At 48.1% G+C, this 17755-nt stretch overlaps 2 protein-coding genes across 2 annotated transcripts in view; one reads left to right on the top strand and one right to left on the bottom strand.

Annotated features, from left to right (window-relative positions):
* LOC106816660 overlaps positions 1-1373 on the top strand; it is a 3937-nt gene extending 2564 nt beyond the window's left edge. The window contains exons 4-5 of the mRNA XM_014821283.1: positions 12-229; positions 1350-1373. Coding sequence (XP_014676769.1) covers positions 12-229; positions 1350-1373 — 242 coding nt within the window. The remainder of the gene's footprint in view (positions 1-11; positions 230-1349) is intronic.
* Positions 1374-8380: 7007 nt separating this feature from the next.
* Positions 8381-17755, bottom strand: part of LOC106816661 (lethal(2) giant larvae protein homolog 1-like) — a gene marked incomplete at its 5' end in the record, with an annotated part of 31542 nt that continues 22167 nt past the window's right edge. The window contains 6 exon segments of the mRNA XM_014821284.1: positions 8381-11317; positions 12769-13847; positions 14200-14264; positions 15251-15373; positions 16449-16634; positions 17439-17559. Coding sequence (XP_014676770.1) covers positions 11153-11317; positions 12769-13847; positions 14200-14264; positions 15251-15373; positions 16449-16634; positions 17439-17559 — 1739 coding nt within the window.

Consider the following 17755-nt stretch of genomic DNA (forward strand, 5'->3'; position numbering starts at 1 on the left):
CGTGACCACAGGAGCCGTAACCACAGGAGCCGTGACCACAGGAGCCGTGACCACAGGAGCCGTGACCACAGGAGCCGTGACCACAGGAGCCGTGACCACAGGAGCCGTGACCACGGGAGCCGTGACCACAGGAGCCGTGACCACAGGAGCCGTGACCACAGGAGCCGTGACCAAAGGAGCCGTGACCACAGGAGCCGTGACCACAGCAGCCATGACTGCAGCCGATCAGGTCGATAAAGGCCTGACACAACCTTCTACAACCATGCCACCGTTAACCTGTCTTATGGAAAGATTTTCGATGAGCTATACCCGCATACAAGATCCCAGTGTTATCACCTACGCAGTGGAAGTGGTAAAAACATTGGTATTGCCCAATCTCCCAAATAAAATCCATAAATGTGCATCTCATTGTTCTGCAGATCCCGATTGCGTCATAATTGGTTTCGACAACTCGATTAGCACATGCTATATCTGTCACGTGGCTGTGAACGCTACAAACACTTTTTTAGCGGAAGTGTTTGTAGCGTTCACAGCCACGTGACAGATATAGCATGTGCTAATCGAGTTGTCGAAACCAATTATGACGCAATCGGGATCTGCAGAACAATGAGATGCACATTTATGGATTTTATTTGGGAGATTGGGCAATACCAATATGTCTTTACCACTTCCACTGCGTAGGTGATAACACTGGGATCTTGTATGCGGGTATAGCTCATCGAAGATCTTTCCATAAGACAGGTTAACGGTGACATGGTTGTAGAAGGTTGTGTCAGGCCTTTATCGACCTGATCGGCTGTAGTCATCTAGCTGTTCGTTGAACCACTTTCTCATTAATGATTTTACACACTTTAGTAGTCAGGGTAAATTAACGGCTGTTAGCCATGGGATATTCAAAGGCGCAAAATAGATCATTTATAGTAAGTCTAAATGGCCTTTGCATTGTCTTCTATTGTGGCAGTTATATTGACTATAGACACCCTGACTACTAAAGTGTGTAAAATCATTAATGAGAAAGTGGTTCAACGAACAGCTAGATTCTCTTGATTTAATTTCTACGTGTGCTAATTTCAGAGTGTCATTGGTGTTAATTTCTAACATGCATCATCTAATGCTCTTAAACAAAAACTCAATTTGCTGGCTAAACCTAGTAACTAGCTATATATCTAGTAATTAAAACTAATATTTTCTGGCATAATCTAATTTATTTTAATCTTATCTAATCCAATCGAATATCATATCCAATCCAATATCCAATCCAATCCAATCCAACACAATCCAATCTGATTTATTCGAATATAATTATCACATGATGTGTACACATTATTGGAACTGCTCTACATTTGCAGGTAGAGCAGGCATCTCCTGTGTAGTGCAGAAATTACAACGCCTGTAGTCAAATTCCAGTTTGATTGTAGTAGTGAACTATAAGAAATGTCGGATATCTCTCGAACACTTTAAAATCAATGCCGGGAGTAATCAACTCACAGTTTAAGATATATACGCTGAAAATATAATAGTCTTAAGCTTTTCCGTGTGAATGTGCGTGCGTGTGTGTGTTTGCGTGCTTGCGTGTACATGGTTATGTACGTACGTGCGTACTTGATTGCGGTTCTACGTGTAATAACTAAAACGCCGAGGGTCTGCTAACGTGCAAGAGCATTCACGCCATAAATTATTTCCAAGAATGCAAAATTATATTTTGAATAAATCCATGTATATCGTGACGCAATGCCGACGTCGGCCAGACAAAGGGACGGTCTTAATTATACATCTACGTTATAGATTTCAAAACGTCGCACTTGTACGTGGTTACCATTGTATGTCCTAATCCACTGTAATCTGGTTTAGAAAATCAATAAAATTGGATTCCTCAGCATAAAATTGTTTAGTAAATCTATTTACAGTCGACGATAGAATTTATTCTCCACGTATATCACGATGTACTCTCGCATGTGCATCTAGTTATTCCACGGCAACACTCAAAATAATTCGTCTGCTAGAAGTGGAATCACAATCAATATTAAGCAAGCTAGATCGTATTTAAAAAATAATAGATCCTTCCAATTAACGAAAACTCTGAACCTGAAATGTCTGTCTGATCGAGCGAGATACCCACGCCTTCGTGTATTATGGTAGATATTGTTAAGACTAAGCTAAGTCAGTTAAGCTAGACCCGATTATGTGTTCTATACGTACGCGTGCATGCAAAAAAACCGTCGAATTGCGACACGTTGTAGCCAAACATTGCCTTTTAGGATGCCTCGCCACACGATGATTGGCTTGCGTTGTCTCTCAGTCACGCCATGCGGATAGGTATACTGCATGTTTATTAGAGGAAAATATATTTACTCTGCGTGTGAAGCCATGGCACGCACCATCAAGCGGTCTGTCATCGGCGAGTCAGGCTTGTACGCCTTCCGTTCTATCAACAGCGACCTGCACGCGGCAGAAACAATCGAAACTAAACTCTATCCTATAGACGAAAAAACACTATTAGGCGAACACTCGTCACTAAGTTTACGACATCTTGTCACTATATTTCTATGCACCTATATTATGTCTTCATTGGTGTCTCTGTGCCTCATGCCCTTTATTAGTGGTACGTTCGGCTGCGCATGATATTATATCAAGAGTAGATAATAACACTATTATTATCTAATCTTGATTATATGTAATTGTTTTTTTGGCTTGAGTTGATCCTATAGTCGCACCTACCTCGCTAGTCGCTGATGTTCTGAAAGATCTGACTTCATTGCAGCGTGTATCAGAAGTTGATTGAACACGTCTCTCTATACAAAGATAGAATTTCCAATACTGGGTAAGAACAAGTGGGTAGATTCACTATTTATATATTAATGCCTGTTGTTGGGGGCACTATGCTCTCATAGTGTTGCTGAGGGAAGGTATAGTGCCCGAGCGGTAGCGAGGGCACTATTCTTTCCCAAATTCCCCCTTGGCGACAATGTGTTAGCCCATGATGCTGTGAGTTTGGCGACAATGTGTTAGCCCATGATGCTGTGAGTTTGGCGACAATGTGTTAGCCCATGATGCTGTGAGTTTGGCGACAATGTGTTAGCCCATGATGCTGTGAAACTACCAGGTTGCCGAGAAATAGAATGAATACATGTTTTCGTGGTGGTAGACATGCGCCATAATGACGTAGCAATTCATAACATAATATTGGGCGGATTGTACGCGTAATAAAGGTGTACTACGAGCATCACTACGATGCAACAGAATAGGAACACGATGGGGGACACGTCAAATCGCTTCTTGATCGAAATATGAAACCCAGCGTACGGTAGTAATAACAGTTAGAGTCGATCGCTATTATTTATTTCGATTTGGTTATGAGCGTTTACCTTCTTTGCTGTTTTCTCCGCTTCAGCCCAATGGTCGGTTTCACACAGTCCAAAGGCATACATTCCCGGAAGATATCTGAGTATTGATAAAGTTATTGAATATCATTGCGGATTAGAAAATGACTTCTAAGATGAGCAAGCTCTCTCTTTTAGTGTGCATGTGTGTGCGCGCGCGCGCGTGCGTGCGTGCGTGCGTGCGTGCGTGGGTGCGTGCGTGGGTGCGTGCGTACGTGTGTGCGTGTGTGCGTACGTGCGTGGGTGCGTGGGTGCGTGCGTGTGTGTGCGTGCGTGGGTGCGTGCACGCGTCCGTGTGCGCACTTGAACCTGTGTTTACGTCTGAGCGTGCGTGTGTGCGTGCGTGTGTGCGTGCGTGTGTGCGTGCGTGTTCGTGTGTGCACGTGCACACGTCTATGCGTGTATTCGATGACAGATATGGATTTTACATCACACTTCTTACAGTGTTGTAGCTACGCTAAAATACCCATAAATCCAATTATATGGTAGCATACAAAAGTTAAAAATATAGTTATATTGAACTAAGAACGTGGCATTGAAGTATTGGCCTGTTATGTCGAGCAACAAGCCCGTGTCTGTCGTGATAATTAACACGCACCCGTATAAGGGAAGCGCGATGCATTTTTCCAGTTGCGATACCCACGCTTGCGATGGGTCGCGCATCTGAGCTTGCTTTAGCCAGGTTAGAAGTAGATATCGTGAGCCAGTTTTCAGGGGCTAACATGTCCGGTTAGGTGGGCAAGTATATAGCGGGAGCACCAGGTGTCTGCTGATCCCGCGGCGTGGAGAGGAGGGTCACGTGATACAGTTGACGTATACTTCAAAATGCATTACTAATCCGGTAACGCTACTCCAACACCTCCAACGCTAACCATAACACTCAACATATAATATCTCGGGAGCCGCTGATATATAGGTTCTTGATCCACAAGAAATTATCTATGGTGTGGGGAACAGATATTCATGATGCAAGGAAACCCATAACCCTAACCTATCCCTAACCGCTTAATCCTAACCCGTAACCCTAACCCTAATCCTGACCCTAACCCTAATCCTAACACTATCCAACACTAGCTGCTGCCATACGTTGCGTAAACCTCCCATCCACGCCGCGCGATAGCTACACCCGTAGGGGGTGGTTTAGTAAGGATATCTCTCCATACAAGCATCGCTCGTTTATGTATCTGTAACATCGCTCACGCGATAACGGCTAAATGACCAGTCGCGCATTTTTGCCAATCTACCCCTCTTTTAAAGAAATTATATAAACGGTGAAAACCCCGGCTTACATCCTTGTGTTACAGTACCGTATTCACACATAAATTTTTTTTCAATAAGGCAATACAATTGCGTTATGATAATCCTTTTTAGCTTATCATCGTATTAACGGTACACTGTGTGCTAATAGCAATAAATTATTAAAATATACAGCCTTCATTAAAACATTCTTCTGTTGTTTATATTGCGTATACACACAAGCCACTAGTATTCATTAAATAAATTTAATAATACTAATAATTAATAATAATTAAGAAGAAGAAGTAGAATCTCACGCAGTTCTCAAAGCCTATCACCGTCAGAAAACAACTTCAATGATTCGGCGTGTTGCTTTTTTCTCGGCGCCGTCTGTAATATCGCGATGCGTCGGTTGCCCAACCTCACATTTCTATCTACGTCGCGTTGCCAGTTGTTTGTCCAGTCTGTCGATGCAGCCGTCCCAATGAGTGTCAATCCGGCTCACGAGCACTCTTACCCACAAGCTAAATACAACGTATGCGTACACGTATACATAAGCGCATATGTGACGATGTGTAGCGGAGGCCTGGACCGGTCTCTGCCGACGCAGATGCCACGATCACTACCCCGCGCTGTTGCTAAGCGCGACAGGCCTGGACCGTCTCTTGTCGCACACAGATGCACGATCACTACCCCGCGTGTGTAGCGGAGGCCTGCCGACGTCTCTGTCGCACGCAGATGCACGATCACTCCCCGCAGTGTGTAGCGAGGCCTGGACGCCTGTGTCTGCCGCCACGCAGTATGCACGATCACTACCCCGCGTGTGTAGCGGAGGCCTGGACCGCCTCTGTCGGTTCTACACAGATGCACGATCACTACCCGCGTGCTGTAGCGGAGCCACTGACACTCTGTCGCCACACAGCCAATGCACCGATCACTACCGCTGTGTGTAGCCGGAAGGCCTATAAGAACCGCCTCTGTCGCACAACAGATGCCCACTATCACTAGCACCGCGTGTGTAGCGGAGCCTGGACCGCCTCTGTCGCAGCGCAGATGCACCTATCACTACAACGCGTGTGTAGCGGAGGGCCTTAGACCGCTCTGCGCACAGCAGATGCCACGATCACCTACCCGTCGTGCGTGGCGCTCATGCCCGTGTGTACGCGGAGGCCTGGACCGCTCTGTCGGCACGACAGATGCACTATCAACTACCCGCGTTAGTAGACGGGAGCCTGGACCCGTCTCTGTCGCCACACAGATGCACATATCATCACCGCGTGTCGTAGCGGAAGGCCTAGACCGCCTCCTGTCGCCAACCACAGAATGCACTACTCACTACCCCGCGTTAGTGAGCGGAGGCCTTGGGGGATCACCCTTTAAACGTCTCTGCCGCACACAGATGCCACGATCACTACCCGCGTGTGTAGCGGGAGGCCTTAGACCACTCGTGTCGCACCAGATGCACTATCACTACCCGCGTGTGTAGCGGAAGGCCTAGACCGCCTCTGTTCGCACGCAGAGTGCACTATCACTTACCGCGTGTGTGAGCGGAGGCCTAGGACCGTCTACTGCTGCCGCCACGCAATGCACGAATCACTACCCGCCGTGTGTTAGCGAACGCCTGACGCGTTCTCTGGTCGCACGCATGATGCACGAATCACTACCCGGTGTGTAGCGGAGGGGCCTAGACCACTCTGTCGCACACAGATGCAGCGATCACTCTAACCCCGCGTGTCGTAGCGGAGGCCTAGACCACCTCTGGTCGCACACAGAATGCACGATCCACTACCCCGCGTGTAGTAGCGAGAGGCCGAGACCGCCTCTTGTCGCCACACAGATTTTACGATCACTAACCCGCCTGTGAATTAGCGAGGCCTGGACGCCTGTCGGCACACAGATGCACTTATCAGTACCCCGCGTGTGCCTAACAGAGGCTGGACCGTCTTCTGTCGCACACTGCATGCACAGATCACTACGCGTGTTGTAGCCGGAGGCCTAGATACACCCTGTCGCACACAACGATGCCACGATCACTACCCGCGTGTGTAGCGGGGCCCTAGACCGCCTTCTGTCGCACACAGATGTACTATCAACTACCCCCGTGTGGTAGCGGAGGCGCTAGACCGCGTGTCGCCCACGCAATCACTATCACTACACCGCGTGCCTGTAGCGGAGGCCTAGACCACTCTGTCGCACGCAGATGCACTATCACGTTACACCGCGTGTGTAGCGGAGGCCTAGACCACCTCTGTCGCACGCAGATGCACATATCACTAACCCCGCGTGTGCTAGCGTGGAGGCTAGAACGTCTCGTGTTCGCACACAGATGACGATCACAACCCCGCGTGTGTAGCGGAGGCCTGGACCGTCTCTGCCGCACACAGATGCACGACACTACCGCGTGTGTAGCCGGAGGCCTAGACCGCCTCTGCCGCACGCAGATGCACTATCACTACACCGCGTGTGTAGCGGAAGCCTGGACGTACTAGTACCGCCGGTTGGGAACCAGGGATCTAGACACAGCGTCGCGCATATTGTGCGGCTGCATTTACGTTAGAGGAATTGGATAAGCGTGTGTGTAGGTTAGGCAGTTTCTAGGGTCATTGTGAAATAGGTGTAGGACGAGGTCTGGGAGAACGGGTACATGTGCGTGCAGGATGTTTGTAGGAGTATTGGAGGAATATATATGAGAGAAAAATTGCGAGAGAGAGTGCGTGCGCGCGTGCGTGCGTGCGTGCGTGTACGCATCTCCCCCTTCATTCCTACCTGCCTTCACCCCTCCCTGTTTTATCTCCTCTTTCCTTCTGCCTCTTATCGGCTAAATACACACGCGCGCAGACAAAAACGCACGCACGCACCCACACCCGCGCACACACGCTCGCAACCACCGACACACATCCACCGCACGCACACACGCGCAGCTCTCTCTCCCTTCCCCCTCAGTCTTTTCCTCCCCCTCCTTCAAATAATATCGCCCATAACAAGTCAAGCATAAAAAAAATTCACAAGCCAAATGGCTGTGTTTCGACCTGAACTTTTTCACCCCCCCCCCCATTGCACAAAAAGTGAATTTACGGCTATAATACGCATTTTTTCAGTCACAAAAACATACATACACACGCGCGACCGGGCGCACACACGCGGGTATGGTCGCGCGTGCGCGTGTATTATAGGCGTAAATTGGCATTTTGTGCCTCGAGTGAAACAGATTCGGCTGAAACACGGTCATTTTGCTGCGAAAGTTTTTCCATGCTTGACTGGTTGTGGGCGATACCATTTGGAAGAGGGGGAAGCGGGGTTCGAATCCCGTTAGTTCTTTGCTAAATTATTGTCTCAATTGCCTTTTCTCCAGTATATAAAAAAATGTTTTTTTGTAGAGGTCTCACGAGAGAGAAGCCCGTCACATCGTAAACAAACTCGATGGGTAACAGATATATCCATCTGGGTTATTCCATATATGCGCTTTATAATTATTTTTCACACTAGATGGCGCCCCGATGTCAAATTCAACCTAGCATTTCTCATTCCATTGGATGGTGGCGTCCTAGCGAAAAGAGCGGCAGATTTTCAAGTTCGGAATTTCGAACTTGTGCCTTTACCGGATCACTACATCTACCCTGACAACTACTACAGTGAAAATAATTCAACCGCGTTTAATTAAATGTATAATTTATAAAGAGTTTTTATAAAGAGAATTACCAGCAGCTAGCTAACTAATTTAGCTTGAGAAAACCTCGGAATTATAAAACAATAGTACAACGGTATAAAAGTTTCACAAGTTTATTAGCGCTCATACTCGGATCCTTCCAGTAAATGCGATGGGAGAAAACTGGCTGGTTAGCATCTCCAATGCAGCTTACCGTGTATAGTAACATCGCACGAGTAAATGTGGATGGCAGTGTTTAAAAACGATGCTACTAGTTACCGCGCACGCACAGACACACGCACGCATGCACAGACACACGCACGCACGCACAGACACACGCACACCCACACACACACACGCACAGGATTTTTTAACAATTTTCTCGTGTCGATCTAAACATGAAACAACAATTCAGCGTGCACGGTTTCACTGTTGGAGTCTCGCTTTCCTCCCCAGCCTTACGCTAGACATGTGCCCGACTCTCGACCCTTCCCCCTTCCTCCGTCACACTCCCTACCAACCACATACGGTTACGTCCTCTTAGCTCATGAGATCTTACGCACTGTGAAAGAGTGAATTCGACAGATCGCCATTTGTCAAGTTCAGCCTTCCCAAGACCAACGCGACACATGATCATGATTCCCTATAACAGCAGTTTCGACACACGCACACAGACACACATAAAACGTCATGCAGTAATATATATATATGCTTTATGCAGGTTCTACTAGCACATGTTCCACCATAAATGCAATTAACATGTGCTTCTATTTGCTATGCGAATAGGTATATATATACATATATATATATATATATATATATACCGTGACTTTTTTCTCTATAACAAGTGTACAAGATTAATGACTAAAACAGCTACATACGGCGTAAGAAGACTGCTACCCGCTACATTATATTAAATTTTTATGTACAGGATGTAGCGCTAGCCACCGCAAACTACAAACAACCTAAAAAAAATGCTTCGTCGCCGGTTGCCCGCTGCGCAGCATGCAATACCTGACGCAAACAGCAACTCGACTTTCAGATGGGCAAAAGGCCATATTTCGCGCAAGCGGCTTACAAACAACGCGTGAACGTACGTATAAACGCATCAGTGAACACCCGCTACACACAACCAGCTAGCCGCTACTACAGCTTCATATAAAATGTAAAACCGCTTCACCCTTCTCCCACGTAAAAAACGCGTTCGATTCACGGAAAGCGTAACTAGCATAACCATGCAGCCGCACGCGTGGCAACAATGAACATGAGCTGTGCCAACAATGAGCTGTATAAGCGAGCATGATGACACTCTCTCTCGTACCTGCGACGCACGACGAAGCAAACACACACACACTGAAGCATTTACACGGACAGGTAGAAAACATCTGACGTCGTCGTCGTCGTCGCCAGCTACGACGACGGTGACGACGGAAGGCACGATGGGATAGGCATGCCGACACGAGACAAACTGACGCAGCGTCGACAACGTAACCTCTTCACAACCACTACAAGAACTGTGCACCCCACCTCATATTAGGTTGCCCCCCTCATATAAGGTGGACCCCCCTCATCTGAGATGCCCCCTTATCTAAGGTGGCCCCCGTCATCTGAGATGTCCCCCAAAACCTTGTTCTGACCCATAATGTCGAGACAGCCTGACCCCTTGCCTCGAATGCCGCTAGAGCCCACGTCTTGGGCGTGGCCGGACCCCCGACCCCGGTGGTGGGGTCGGTGACCACCCTAGTCTAGAGGCATTGTTCGAGCAATGGCAGACGCGGTGGCGCGGAGAGAGAGCACACCTCTATCTGAAGTAGTCGCAAACGGTCAGCAGGCAGAGCGTGCCTCCCCCTGCCCATCAGAGAATGCGGTGCGCGTGCCCCCCTGCATCCGTCACCACTCCAATGCTACTTTTGCAAACAAGTATTAATCGTAGTAATAGCACGGTAGCACTGGTAGGCGTATGGTCTTCGGCTGATCGGCTGTTACCATGACAACAAAATCGCATCAGGGTTTCGAAGGCAGCATTCCGCACGCTCACAGACAATACACACGCTCACCTAGACCCCCACACAACAGGGCTCTCACGGGGGTCATGCATCGCCTAAACCACATCGTTGGTGAGATGCCCCCTCTCCGTAGCGGTCCCTCCCCCCCGCTCCTTCACCCTCCTCCTACGCACCAGCTAACACGATGGCTCTACTTTGTGCTTCACCCCCCCAGCTGTGATGATCGCCCGTTCACTCTCAGCGTGGCAATGAACGGCACCGGCCACCGCCTGCCAACACATAACCAACTTACGTCACAACCCTGCACCCCGCGCGCGCGCATACGCAGTGAGAACGTTTCCTGACTAAGACTACGATGTCATCCACAACCGCACAGCTAGCTAGCGACGCATCGTTCGCGCGGAGCACAACTCGGCCGACCTACCGACAAATCACAACCGACATGATCAACTGACTATTCAGCTTCAGCACTCACACAACCATGGTGCAGCGACAGTGCTTTCTAAATGCTACGGTAAACTAACTCTGCGACTTAACGGAAAATCATGACCTCTTAATTGAATGCAAAAGCTACCTTACAACCGCTATGTAATCAAGGAGAAAAAACAAGCATTAATTAAAAAAAAATAGCTGTAAACATTGAGGAACAACAGATTGTAGGTGTGTTGCCATTCTATTGCCACAATGCGAAATGACACGGGCCACCATCACAGCCTGGCGCAGGGATACACACAACCACCTTCTCTCTTGTCTCCCTCCTCCTTCTCCCCTCTCTCCCCATCTCCCTCGCTTACTTCTCTCTCGGATATAGCTATAAATTAACAATACAAAAAACTGCACGGGCAATGTCCCCTCCTCCTCCTCTCTCGTCAACTCTCAGCAATCTACTTCTTTGCTTTCTCCTTCTCCTTCTTCGCCTTCTTCTTCATGCGCTTGAGCGTCGCGCGCTCCTCCTGTTCCTCGATGGCCGTCACCTCCTCTATGTACGCGTCTAGCTCCTCTATCTTGGCGAGGGGGGCATGTGAATCCCCGGTGCCATCAGTGGTCAGCTGCAACAAAGCGAGGGGTCAAGCGGTCAGTCATGCAGCCAGTGGTCAGTGTGTCCGCTATAGACAGCGCATCTCGCTGACAGACTGACAGACAGACTGGACACTGTTGTCAGAAATATCATAAGTATGACTGGTGTAAATGTAAGATGGCGTAACCTTTGCGCAGCATATATATATATATATATATATACTTTACGCGCACATAGAGTTATGACACATTACACTACGATAGTTATGTAAGTATTTTTGACCTGGCCTATGAATAGCAACAACTACAAGAAATGAATATATATATAAATATATATATATATATATATATATATATATACTATATATACATTTGGCAACTATAAGTGTGAGTCACCAGTGATAAAGGGCTTTGTCACCGCTATCGTGACAACAGAGTCTGTGATGATAACTTGGCAAAATGTGGTAAACATAGAAACGGTCTTGATATATAACCGTCGAATTTGCGTATAAAATAACTAAATAATAATAACATAGGTCCTGGTAGAAAAAGATGGACTTCCTTGTTTGATAGGTATAGATTACCAGCGGGCCATGCATAGGCCTATCTGTTATATATCAGCGAATATATAGCTAGATAGAAATATAGAAGTTTGTTATGGAAATCATTATAGAAGTTTAGACTTTAGAAGTCTTGCACTTAGAAATAGATTGCGAAGCAAGCTCTCTACTTGGAAACAGCTCAGAATCACCAAGGCACTGCCGACGTTTAGATTTAAATATATATGGTAATTGCATGTGCAAAATATTTCATCATTGAAATATGTAAGTCAGAGCTAGCAATGGCATGATGCAGTGTTAGTAAGAACTAAACAAACACACACGGATTATTTCCAATTCACGTATTAGTCAAACTGCACATAACAGCAATCACTAATGCTAGCCTAAACTGATTTATGCAAAAACAAGTAGAAAAATTCGTCAAGGAATTACATACACTGGTTAACACTGTAAGAAAATGCACGCAATATCATATCAAAAATGCAATGACACCTGAAAGAGGAAGGCAACCTCAATTAGGGTATGTGTGTGCGTGCGTGCGTGCATGTGTGTGTGAATGGGTGCATGCGTGCGTGTGCGTGCGTGCGTGCATGTAGTGAACAAGACCACAGCAAACACTGCAAGAACGGAGATGGATGGCTGGGCTAGGAACTAGCGTGCTGCGTGCGTCCAGTACAGATCTAGAGACACACATCTCATGCAGTCGCGAGCGAGTTCCAGTGAGTGTTCTCGTGCCGTTAGTCAAGGACGACACATCTTTTCCTTCCTGACAAGTACGTTGTGGCGGCGCGGCGGGCTGAGAAGACGTTCTCGCAGCAGCGCCACCTGGTGCCCGCGAAGAGCAACGCCTTTCTCAAACCGGCCCGCGCGCGCTCTCTTATATTTTAGTAGCACAGCAAGCGGACAATACCAGAGTGTATCACCTCCGTCTGAGGCTGATGATCGTCGCCAGAGGGCGCCTGCTCCACTACAGTTACTTGCGTCGTTGTGACATGCTCATCAGAGATTTCGTGCTCCAGTGCTGCCCACTGCTGTTCTTCGGCTGATGGTTGTGCCTCCTCCTGTTCGCCCACGGTAGGTGGCGCCACCGCGCATTCGGCCGTCGACGCCGTCGTCGCTTCGAGGATGATTTCATCTGGGAAGCTGTCGTTGCCAATGACGATACGCTGGGAGCCGACGTGGTCGTCGTCATCCATCGCAGCGCCCCCTGGTGTCGCCTCCACCTGGTAGGAGGCCTCCCTCACCTCCGCTAGCACCTCCTCAACGAGCTGAGAGCTCTCCTCCGTAGTCACCTCCACTCTCCTCTCAGCTTCCTCTCTGTCAGCTTCCCCCTCCCGCGCGGCGGCGGCGGCGTCACAGTCGGTGATCATGAGGCGAGGCTCCGGTTGTTCGATCATCAGCCGCGGCTCCGGTTCCTTGAGTATCAGGATTGGCTGCTGCCTCTCGGCAACCGCCTCCGTCGCGCTCGCCGGTGCATCCCTAGCAACCGCATCCTCGACAACGGTCTCCTCGACAACCGTCTCCTCAACGACAGCATCCGCGACTGCGTCCTTGGGGTCGGCGGCGGCGGCGCTGCCCCCTACGGGAGCACGTTTCTGCTCCATGCGCATGATCTTGCGTTCGGTGAGCACCTGCCGTGACTTTCCCTCGCTGCCTTCCTTCACAATCGTCGTCGTGACCGTCGTGACCTTGAGCGTGATCGTCGCCGCCTCCTGCTCCTCGCGCGTCGTCTCTACGCGCGTGTTCACCGTCGTCACGACGACCGTGCCATCAGCCTCCGTCGTCCTAGTCTGCTTCTCGCTCTCCTCGGCTTCCGGCTCCTCCAGCAGCACCTCCTCGGGGAAACTGTCGGTGACCATCTCGACGGTGATGATGCTCGGGCCGCCCGACCGCGAGAAGTCGACAAGAGACGGTTTATCGACCACGACCTCGTGGTAGAGGTCACGCGTGATGTCATCGGCTGCCTCGCCCGCGCCCTCGCCTATTCTTACAAAATCCATCTCTGGGTGTGTAAGAAGAAGTGGTTATGCGCAACGAGAGGAGGAGGGGGTGGAGGAGGAGGGGGCAGAGGAGGAGGAGTGGTGAAGGAGGACGGGAGGAGGAAGGGACAAAGGAGGAGGGGGTGCAGAGGAGGAAGGGACGGAGGAGGAGGAGGAGGAGGCGGAGGAGGAGCGATGGTACACGATACACACCTAGCTAGCCCGAGTTCGGACGAAAGTTTTAAGAAAGTGAAGTGAACCGAGCTGAAACAGTTGAAAACGGTGCTGAACTGAAACAAACCGGCACCAGTGACAGACGAAAACTGAGAGAGAGAGAGGAAGTATCACCTAGGGAGTGTCACGTTAGTTACCTACCAGTCTCAGCAGTAGCGCCCTCTGCTGGCTTCTCATCGTGCTTTTCCGCGGCGGCGCTCGCAACCCTGTGAATAAATGACAAAAGCCACTCTTAATTCTTCGGCACACATCTAGACAGGCAAGCGTTCAAACTCTCTTGATGGACCTCCTATGTTCCAGGCATCCACGCCATGGAACAGTACAGCGAGGAACATTAAAAAGAACTGATGCATAACGTTCTAATTACAGGTGGATAGTGTTTTTTAGGGTTTAACCAAACTCACCATATTTCGGTGAATGGCATGTTTTTTTCGATGTGCTTCCACAGTATCAATGGCACCGGAATCAAACAAGCGATCGTGCAAGCAGTATCATGTCAAGCTGTCCACGCTCATGTATCCATGTGTGGCTGTGTGTGTGTTTGTGTGCATACATGTGTGCATATGTCTGTGTTTGTGCACGTGTGTCCGTGTGCATGTGCGTGCGTGCGTGCGTGCGTGCGTGTACATGCCGTACTCACGCCGTGTGATCGGTTATGCTATCCTGCGTTATGTCGCCGGTAACATCAGCCGATGGCGGCTGGCTCTCATCAGTTGCTGCCTCCTCTTTACTCTCCTCCCCACTCTCTTTACGTTCCTCCTCTCTACAACGGGTTAGTGGGTTAGTTACACAGCTATACACGTTGCTGGGTGTGCCTCCTCTACCAGCTGGATGTTAGCTACCACCACCAGCAATGTTCACAACACACAAGCAACCTGTTACCTTGTACCAGTTTAAGTTAAGACAAGTAGCGCAAGTTAAACGTACCCCGCAAGTTACCGTGTACCAGTTTACCAAGACTACAACACGAATCCAAGGTTTTCCACTGCTCCCCTCTCAGACAATCTATTCGTCATACACATGAGCAGTCACCACCACTGCGCAGTAGAGACTGGGTATTGACTGCACATGGTATGAGCGCACGCACAACCAACTCTACATCAGCATTTACCTAGCTTAGTTGTTTAGCACTAGACATATAGTATAGAAGTGCGTGCGTGCGTGCGTGCGTGCGTGTACATGCCGTACTCACGCCGTGTGATCGGTTATGCTATCCTGCGTTATGTCGCCGGTAACATCAGCCGATGGCGGCTGGCTCTCATCAGTTGCTGCCTCCTCTTTACTCTCCTCCCCACTCTCTTTACGTTCCTCCTCTCTACAACGGGTTAGTGGGTTAGTTACACAGCTATACACGTTGCTGGGTGTGCCTCCTCTACCAGCTGGATGTTAGCTACCACCACCAGCAATGTTCACAACACACAAGCAACCTGTTACCTTGTACCAGTTTAAGTTAAGGCAAGTAGCGCAAGTTAAACGTACCCCGCAAGTTACCGTGTACCAGTTTACCAAGACCACAACACGAATCTAAGGTTTCCCACTGCTCCCCTCTCAGACAATCTATTCGTCATACACATGAGCAGTCACCACCACTGCGCAGTAGATACAGGGTATTGACTGCACATGGTATGAGCGCACAACCAACTCTACATCAGCATTTACCTAGCTTAGTTGTTTAGCACTAGACATATAGTATAGACATATGTGACCCGCTCCAGCAAAACCAGGATTAAGTAGGAAATTCTACAAATTGAGTTATGTGCATATCTGAATAGATCATTTAATTACCTTTAAAATGATATATAATATTTGGCTATATCTAAAGAATTGACCGATCTACAGCAATTTGAAGATCGGAAACCGACTTATTCCGGAATATGCAGCTTTTGAGATAAAGCGTTCCGGGTAAGGGGCCCAGTCGGGGTTGAGCGGTCATGACCATAACAATCTAGAGATATCTGAACCTATATATCCGGATTAAATATGCACTTAGGAACTTATTTTTCTAAAAATCTCATTTTTGTCCAGGTAGGCCATTTTCAGCATTGACATGTGTGCGTGCTCATTACTCAAAACAATGACTTGCGACTTAGTCCGTATTATGCTGGAGCGGGTCACATATTGTAAGCGTAAACGTCGACCATGAATTGTTGCCACTAATCGCACTCTTGCTAACATTTAAATCGCACAACCCAATGCCGGATACGAGGACAGCACACATACGAAGCATAGAGCACCAACCACCAGAATTAACAAATGCGCACAGTACGCAACACAAAGGCTCTTGCTAAACACTCACCCCTACTGCCCCCACCCCTCCTTTTGCTAGCAACACAAACCAAACCACTAGCAGTACGTCGCCAGTGAAAATATTCTCGGGATGCCGAACCTACCCCTTGGGTTTCTTTTCTTCCTCCTCGAGCGTTTCGGGCGGGGCTGGACGCATGCCTTCGGCGAGCACCAGGTGGCAGTGCGGCTGCGTGCGCTTGCGAGCGGATATGGTGAAGCGAGTCAGCTCGCTTGAGCTGTTCTGATAGAATCCCTCGCCGTCTTGCGTGAAGAGAGCAGACGAGATGCCGCTGAGAAGCAAAACAAAACGAAAACCACGTCATTAGTCTCTCGATACTCGTTAGTATATTATAATAAGTTATATAATAGTTATTATATTATCGAGTGTGTTACAATGTCATCTCATGTCATTCTCACATCTCATGTTAGGATGCTCGAATTATGTTGACACCAAGCCTACTTGATGAACCTAGACATTTATTGTAACACGGCATTTCTGCATCCAATATCAAGCATTTGCGATTAAATTAAAGCTAATTATGTACTGTGTATTATTACTTATATACTACTATAAACTGTCACGCGAAAATTAACGCATGTTTAAAAAAACTCAAATACCGCAGTGGTTCAAACCACATATATGATTTATTACACGTAAACTGAAACTCAAATTAACTGCTGTTTAAAAATCATCCTACATAGTACGACAGTTTGGACTATAGCTAAACACACACAGCCATCACATAAATTAATTGATGTTTAAAAAATCTTGAATAGTATGGCGGTTTAGACTACAGCTAACTACATACGGCTGTCGAACAAACTAACGAACGCTAAAAATAATCTTCAACAGTATGGCCGATCGAATGATAAGCACGCGGGGGTCGACTCTGAAGTGATATTGTTTGCATGTAGATGAAGAACGTAAAATGGATCGACAAGGATTGGTGAGATTTTATTAGGAGCAACAGTTTGTAACTGCTGAGCTGACATAGCCATCATAGGCGAGAAAGAGAGAGTAGATCGGATCTCTGAAATCAGTTTAACTTTCTTAACTTTCTGAACAGTTCTCAGGATCACTATAGACTCTATACCTGATGTCATCCTTCCTCGTGCAGCTTGCTTGCAGCTGCTTCCTCAGCTGAGGCACATTATAGGTGCTCACGTCTCCCTGGTTCGACAGACACGATAGACACCACTCCGCATAATCATCGTCTGCAAGTAGTGTAATATACGTGAGTTTATATAATGGTTATAATTCTTTCGTTATAAAGTAGTATATAGTATAGCCGCCTATAGTAGCACGGCGATTCTTACACAATTGACCTATTGCAGGGGTAGAAAACAACGGACTCCCTGCCCTCAATAAAGGGAGTCTGCAGCAAAATGAGGGAGTCCGTAGTCTGAAGTT

This window comes from Priapulus caudatus, unplaced genomic scaffold (genome assembly GCF_000485595.1).
Source record: "Priapulus caudatus unplaced genomic scaffold, Priapulus_caudatus-5.0.1 Scaffold1446, whole genome shotgun sequence".
Classification (NCBI taxonomy): Eukaryota; Metazoa; Priapulida; class Priapulimorpha; order Priapulimorphida; family Priapulidae; genus Priapulus; species Priapulus caudatus.